Source organism: Geospiza fortis, unplaced genomic scaffold (assembly GCF_000277835.1).
Source record: "Geospiza fortis unplaced genomic scaffold, GeoFor_1.0 scaffold55, whole genome shotgun sequence".
Lineage (NCBI taxonomy): Eukaryota > Metazoa > Chordata > Aves > Passeriformes > Thraupidae > Geospiza > Geospiza fortis.
This window is the reverse complement of record NW_005054308.1, coordinates 3,120,464-3,128,116: the sequence shown is the minus strand read 5'-3', so window position 1 is coordinate 3,128,116 and position 7,653 is coordinate 3,120,464. Positions and strand designations below refer to the sequence as shown.

The 7,653-nt window shown below is 39.7% G+C and overlaps 1 protein-coding gene across 1 annotated transcript in view; it reads left to right on the top strand.

Moving 5' to 3' along the window:
- Positions 1–6,513, top strand: part of SAR1B (secretion associated Ras related GTPase 1B) — a 9,890-nt gene extending 3,377 nt beyond the window's left edge. Inside the window, exons 3-6 of the mRNA XM_005418687.2 lie at positions 405–470; positions 1,010–1,113; positions 1,264–1,395; positions 2,781–6,513. Of these exons, the coding sequence (XP_005418744.1) occupies positions 405–470; positions 1,010–1,113; positions 1,264–1,395; positions 2,781–2,897 (419 nt within the window). The 3' untranslated portion in view covers positions 2,898–6,513. The remainder of the gene's footprint in view (positions 1–404; positions 471–1,009; positions 1,114–1,263; positions 1,396–2,780) is intronic.
- The last annotated feature ends 1,140 nt before the right edge of the window (positions 6,514–7,653 follow it).

The following is a 7,653-nucleotide window of genomic DNA, read 5'->3' as shown; positions in this document are numbered from 1 at the left end:
ATGTGGATTGGGGAAGTCTGGTAAGGAGGTGAGAAACTGGGAAAGGATGTGGAGAGGAGAAACCTTGAACAGTATTGAAAACAACATGCTAAATGCAAAATCTTTTTTGCAAACCAGATGTCAGAGCCAACTGTTGTTTGTGTAACATGCAGGGATAAATAATGTAGGAATACTCTGCTCTTCTTAGCATTGTAGATGTTTCACACATGCTGTAATGGTTAATAACATTTTGGTGATACATGAATGTGCCATTGATTTTGAGAGAATGCATTACTCTCATGTTCTTCTTGAATAACAAAATACTGGAAAGAACCAAAAGAAAGTAAAATCTATGTGCTAGAAGGCCAGACTTTTCCAAAGCACTGCATAATCTTCACCTAGAACATAATTCTGTGTATTTCCAGCTTCAGAAGAGCTGACAATTGCTGGCATGACTTTCACTACCTTCGATCTGGGTGGACATGCTCAAGGTAGGAGTGTGTGTTGACTCACTCAAGCTCACTGAACTGGGCTGGAGTTTGCTTCCAATCAGAAACATGGCCCTGCTGCAGAGACTGACTTCCCAAACTCTTCTGGGACATTGGCTGCTCTTTTGCCCAACTCCACCATTTATCACAAATCATAAATATGATTTAGCAAGAGCTGCAGTAGAGGAGAAACTTTTGACTAATACTGTGAGGAGGAGTTTGGTACTTTGAATTCCTTGCATTTACCTTCAAACTTACCTTTGTTGACATAATTCTTGGGGAAACAAAAACCATTTCCACACATCAGCATTCATGTGGGATAGAACAATGATAACATTAGAGTGAATTATAATTTTGTTCTGTTATTTCAAGCTTTGTAAAACATGAAATTGCATTCCAAAGACTGGCAACATAAGCTAAGAATTTTTAAAAAATCAAATTAATAAACCCACACACACCTGTTGCTTTTTAATTACCAATGTGCATAGCTCTGTTATTTGGGGATAATTTCCTTTTATTCTAATTTCTTATTTTCCCTGTAGCTCGCAGAGTGTGGAAAAACTACCTGCCTGCAATTAATGGTGTTGTGTTCTTGGTGGACTGTGCAGATCATGAAAGATTGCTTGAATCAAAAGAAGAACTTGATGTAAGTTTAAATAAGCTTTTGAAAGTTTGAACTTCTAAGAACTAAGCTCAAATCCCCAACAGATCTCTGCTGTCACCTGCAAATGAGTAGTAGTGATTTGACCTTCTGTATTTTAAATTAATCAGTCCTCCTTTCTCCATTCCTTTGCAGTCACTAATGACAGATGAAACTATTGCTAATGTGCCTATCCTAATTCTTGGTAACAAGATTGACAGACCTGAAGCCATCAGTGAAGAGAGGTTACGAGAGACGTTTGGTCTGTATGGCCAGACAACAGGAAAGGTATTGCTTGGTTTAGTTTTTAATAACAATATATAGAATGAATCCCAGAGTCTCTTTGTGTGTGTGTGTGTTAAATGTATGCCTACTACAACTTTTTACATCGTATTTAATGCCACATTTTTTCAGAGAAAATGTATTTGTATGTAGGATAATTTTTAGTACTTCAACTTTCTTATGCACTATTTTTAAACAGTTTTCAGAGGCTATAGTTGTAGAGTGAATTGAGAGAAAACAATAGAATCTTTCTCATTTCAAATGCAAGCTTTAATAATTTTCTACCTAACATATTTGCCTAAAGCTTAGAGATAGATTTACACCATTATAGAAGTCCAAGTTTGTAGGTTGTGGGAAGGAAAAAGTTCCTACTGTCATCTGTAGCAACAAGGCAGATTTCTAGTAAGGATCTTTGTGATACTTCAGCTCCTCTTAATGTAAATAAAGTTAATACAGTGCTCTGCTTGTGAGCATTAGAAACGGTGCTTGATGTCCTTGGCCCTTGGAAAGAAACCTGCCTGCAGCTGACAGAGTCGTTCCACTGTGGCTTCCAATCACAGCTCCCTTAGCTGACCAGCTCTGATGAGGACACCTGCCTTGCAATTCCTCTTTACTTATTCACTCTTTGGTGCCCCCCTTTAAGTTCAGTGCCAGTCATAGTTTAGGTCAGACAAGAAGTAATCTTTACTTCCTTGTTTTTGCATTTTGCCCTCTTGTTTTCTGGTCTTTACACCACATATATTTGATGAAGCATGGACACCACTGTGAATCTCCAGTTGAACAGCAGCTTTATTGCACTGTGCTGATCTTAGCAAGCAAGCACATGGGACTCTTGCTTTGGTCAGTCCTGAAACTGGTAGCAAATGGTTTTTTAATCTGCAAACAGAGCAGGGAACTGTGACTGAGCACCAAATACAAGCTCTAAAATTCTCTTTGCATGTTTGCTGTTCTGTTCTGGTTTCACATCCCCTCTCCAGTGTGCATGCATGTGAGAACATGCATGGTGTTGTTGTACACAAGTTACTGAGGTGAAGGTCACATGTTCTGGTTTCCCTGTGGAGGTGTCAGCCCCAGAGAAGCTGGGGATGCCCCATTCCTGGAAGTGTTTTCATGCCAGTTTGGACAGGGCTTGGAGCAACCTGGGGTAGTGGATGGTGTCCCTGCCCATGAGAGGGGTTTGGAATGAGATGAGCTTTAAGGTCCCTTCCAACCCAACCCATTCTATGATTTTAGATTAATTTATTTTCCAAAATTCCAGTGTCAAACAGGAGTTAAATAGGGGCGTTCCATAGAAGCAGATGTCCATGTGGAATAGATGCTGTTTATAAGGGAACTGTAAGGGCATTTTTATTTACAAGGAGCTGTAAGGGCCTGTCTGTGTCTCTCTGCAGGGCAGCACACCACTGAAGGACCTGAATGCCAGGCCCCTGGAGGTGTTCATGTGCAGCGTGCTGAAGAGACAAGGCTACGGGGAGGGGTTCCGCTGGATGGCCCAGTACATCAACTGAGCCTGCCAAAATCCCAGCAGCACACCCTGCCCTGGGGCTCAATGTCTGCTCCTTTTTGATCACTTAGTGTACGTAACTTGAATTCATTTGACTGTTCAATTTTAAAAATACACATTTTTAGCTAATTATATCATTGATGCTAAATTGTAAGTGTGAGGATTGCGAAATTATTTCAAGCAAGTTTGTAAGTTTAAATACCACAACCTGTGAGCTTTCTAATCCCATGCAACATCCTTTTGCAGCTTTTAATTTAATGAGTCTCCAGCACCATTTTTGGTAAGAGCAACTTTCCAGTACAGTATGTTTGAATGCACTTTTTAACAGCTGAAAATGATGAACATGTGAAAAATATTTAATGCTTATGTTAAATTTTTTATGTACTTTTTTGAAACTGGTTTTATAACTTCAGAGTATATAACCATCTTTCAAGGAATAATAAATAATTAGCTGATGGATAATTGCATGATGCCTTACAGTTTTCAATAATACAGTTTTTATGCAACGTCATGCAATAAATTTAAATCCAGTTTTTGGCATCTTTAATGGGAAATGTTTCATTTTAATGTGTCTTAACTAGTGAGGCTGATCTGAATATGTGGGATATTTTCCTGAAACACAAGCAGGCCACAAAGTAGTTTTGTTGTAGATTAGAGTAAGGTGGGTTTTTTCAGACTACTAAATTCTATTTATTTTAGAATTTTCCATAGTAAAGGAAAGATCCACTGTGATGCCCTTATAATTACCACAAATAGAAAAAGTCTAAATTAGCTGTGCCAAAGCAAATCTTGAATTAATGACAAAAGTGGTCTTAATCTACTGGTTTCTTGAATTGAACCCCTGATATGACACAAGAAATACAGTTTCTTTCTGAAGAAATAAGGATACCACTGCACTAAATACCCTGTTTCCAATTTCATTCATTTTTGGGTCTACCAGAAGACTTGCCCATGAAATTTCCAGGAAAAAGAAGGGGTTGCCATTGCTGCTTTTGCAAGTTTACCAGCTCACACTCATTGGCCAGTTTTATTTTTAGGACAAGATGGATTCTTTTACATGGTTTTGCCCTGAAACCTGGCCAGCGTGGCAGCTGCTGGCTGCCCAGGGCACTTATTTCTGGGGTCAAATTCAGTCCCTCTTTCCAGTTTCTGACTGCTTTTCCCTGCTTTTGAGTGTTAGCTCCCCAAGGAGAAAGCAGGTTATCTTTGAAGAAAGGGTGCTGCAGCACATTTTATTGATACTGGCTGGGAGCTGTGGTGGGTGCTTTCTTGTGCTGGGCAAGTTTTACTCCTAATTTGCCAAATGAATGTGGGTTTTCAGCCCTGGAGTCAGCATTTCACTCTGATGGCTTTGAGTTTCACTGTGTAGTTTGTTTTGTCCTTGTACAAATACAAACTGCTGCAAGTTGTACTGAATCCTTTTACTTCCTGTTGTATATCTTCTCCAAAATACTTTAGGCCTTATGTTTCCAATATCCACAGCAGCAAATGTATTTCTGACTGGTTTGATTTCACAAATAACTTTCTTTTGACCTCTGGGCTTGAATCTCAGATCTAAAGGCTGTAGGCACAAAGCAAATAAATAAGACTTATTCCCTGCCCAAACCTGAACTGGTATGATTGAATATTGATGATCAGTTCCCCACAGTCCTAGATTGTGCATCTGAATAATTCAGAACCTAACTAATATAAATTGTAAATGAAGTTTATTACTGCAGAATCACACGCAAAACATTAAGCCCAGTTTGTGTGTGGTGCAGTTCAGTGTGAGGGCATTGGAGGGCTTTTCCAAATGACCAACATAGAGAATTCTGCATTTTAACTTATGCTCAGCTGTAGAGTGGTGTCTCTGCTGCATAAATCCAAACTGGAGGCAAGAAGTGGCCTCTCACCACTGTGTGCACAGTGTGTGTCTTTACTACCTACAGCCAGTATGTAGGGGATGTGCCTCTTGGTTTTTTTCTCTAGCTTTTTCTGATGATGGTGATAATGCAGAGAACTACAGCTAAATCACTAGATGGTGTAAATATTATAAGTACTACTTGCAGAGTCACATTGTGGTGTTGATGTGAGGGATTTGGGACTGTGTTGCCTGTGCTTATGGAAATGAAGCTGGAAGTGGAGATGTTGTGCTGCACTTCCACAGGCTGAGCCATTGCATGGGCTTGGAGGGGCCCTCCTCACCTGCTCTTCCAACCAACTGTGAACAACAGCACTAAGAAAATGGGTAATCCCATTAAAAATTAAAAAGGAAGGGAGGTGATGGTGCTTAAAAGTGTGTGTTAAGAACAGTTCCCAGTGTTGTGGAAACACTCTTGGTTCCCTGGTTCCTGCTCTGGGATGGTGGCTGAAATGTTATTGTAATAAGGGCATGGAGAAACCTGGACCTTGTGTTATCCAGCTGGGTATGTTGTTGGAATAGATGATCAATGCTCAGTGAAATACATAAATAATCTTCCTCTATTTCATTTCATTCAGCAGAGGAGGGACCTTTCTTCTGTAGTTTACATTCTGTTGTGCACATGAATGTGGATGAGTGTTGTGTGTCTTTGTGTGCAGACTTTATTAATAGACAAATATACTGATGAGAATTTTCCTGGTCGTTCTCATCCCCACCCCCTCCATATCCCCCTGGCCATTTAGTTCTATTTTATTCCTATGACTGTGGCCAGTCTTGCTTCAAAAAAAGTAGTGTTCACATTTGGGTCTGACTTATGATTTTTTTTTGCACTCTTGACTATGCAGATTTTAATTGAACATCACTTTAAAGAATGTGAAAAAGAAAACTCATTAATAAAGATGTTATTTATGAATTGTCTCATTTTGTTTTTACATTGCAACAGCTCCTTAAGAGAAATGAATGCACATTTCTAAGATCCTACTAACTACTTCTGACAGTGGCCTGTATTTCACAGCCGTGACCCTATTTACCAGCATCTCTGGGTTGAACATTTCTTTTGCTTTGATGTAATTAAAATTGGGGTCTAGTATGTATGGTATAACTGAGAGGTGATTGCTGTATTTCAGTCGTGGTTTAATACATTTTTCAGCAACAATTTTTGGCATTGGAGATGGAAAAGCTCTCCAAGCTTTCTCATTCATCCTCTGCCAGATCAGGATTATTTCTGTGTTCAGGTCCTGACTATGATGTGCCAAAGGTGACCTGTGGCATTCACTGGAGTACAGTACCTGCATGCATGGGAGCTTTATTGTGGTTTGATAATTGGATCTGAGCATCAAATAAAGAACATTTGGCATTCACTTTTTATCATAATGTCTGTTCAGAAAAATGATGGAGGTGGTCTCCAATCCCAGTGAATTCACAGGTCTGCTGGAGGTCAAATTGTTCTTCTCTTGTTGGTCCTGTCAAAGTATTTGGTTGTTTCCAACCAAAGTCCAGTGTTTCTGTTGACTACAACGTGCTCACATTTAGGTCACACTATTGTTAGTTGTGGACTGAGGAGTTACATTTGAGCTTCATCCACTGGGGTCAGTGGGAATGTGTAACTTCTTGCACTTGGACAAACCACTCTTTGCACTGGTATTTCTGTTCTGAAATGTGAGTGCACTAAATGTTGAAAATTGTAATTTATAAAATAAACTGCAGAAGAAAAGCTGAAGGTGAAAGTGTTCTTTAACGTGTTGTCGATGCATTTGTTATTATCTTGTCCCATCCTATGCTGGAAATACAAGTATTGGGAATAGAAAATAAAATTTTGCTTGAAATTTGAAGGAGTTTTAAACAGGTAGTTCTTGTCAAATTATCAAAATCAGGAAAAAGGTGTGCTCAGTATATGGTCTAGGAGTGAGTTTGGGTTTTCTTGGGTGGGTATAGTAATAGTTCTGTCTCATTTTTGCTCAGTTTCTGTTCATGGGTGTATGGAAAAAAATCCTCTATCTGGAAAACTCTTTGAACGTGGAAAAAATTGCCTTTCCTTTGTTGCAGTTCTAAAATAAGATGGAAAGATATGATCTTAGAGGTGAGTGATACATCCTTAGAATCCAGCTGTGCTCTAGGATTGGCCCTCTTGGTGGGACTATGGAGTGGGGGTTGCCACTGAGTTCAAATTTATCAAACTGAGTGTAGCCCACAGGAGAGTGTGTTAACCTACTGTTAGAGAACTGTTTTCCAACCCTAAGCATACATTCTCCTTAGTTTACATTTTTCAAATTATTTTTGTCTGCTTTTGAATTACAATTAAAAATTTGGTGAGCAAGTATGGTAAAATAATCATTTAAAAAATATATCCCTTGTTTTTCTTATGACCCTGTTTCTCACTGCGCATGTTGCATCATAGTAAGAAATCTTACAGTAATATTTTGGAGCCCTTGATGCCTTTCATTTCAGGGCCTCAGAGCTTTCAATCTGCTAATGTTGCCTCATCATCCTTTTGAGTGGAAGGGCTCCTGTCCTTGTTTTCCCTCTGGTGCCAGTGGTGGCTGGAGGGATTGGGTCATGCTTGGGCTCTGCCTGAACAAGAAGAGCTCTCGCAGCAGCCTTGAAGGAAGTGGTGCCTCCCTGACGTGGGCACTGTTTGCCCATGTCTGTAACAGGGTGACAGAAGCCTCCCTCACACAGAAGCTGCTGGAGATACCTCACAAACCTTGTGTAAATTAGTGGCACACTGGGCTGTTTGGGGGGAGCTTTATTCCAAATCCTGAGAAAGAGAAACCTCTATCAAAGAAGGAATTCTGCTTGTGTTTTCAGAGCCATTGTCAGACACAATGCAAGAGAGAAGCAATATGAAGTTTACACATGT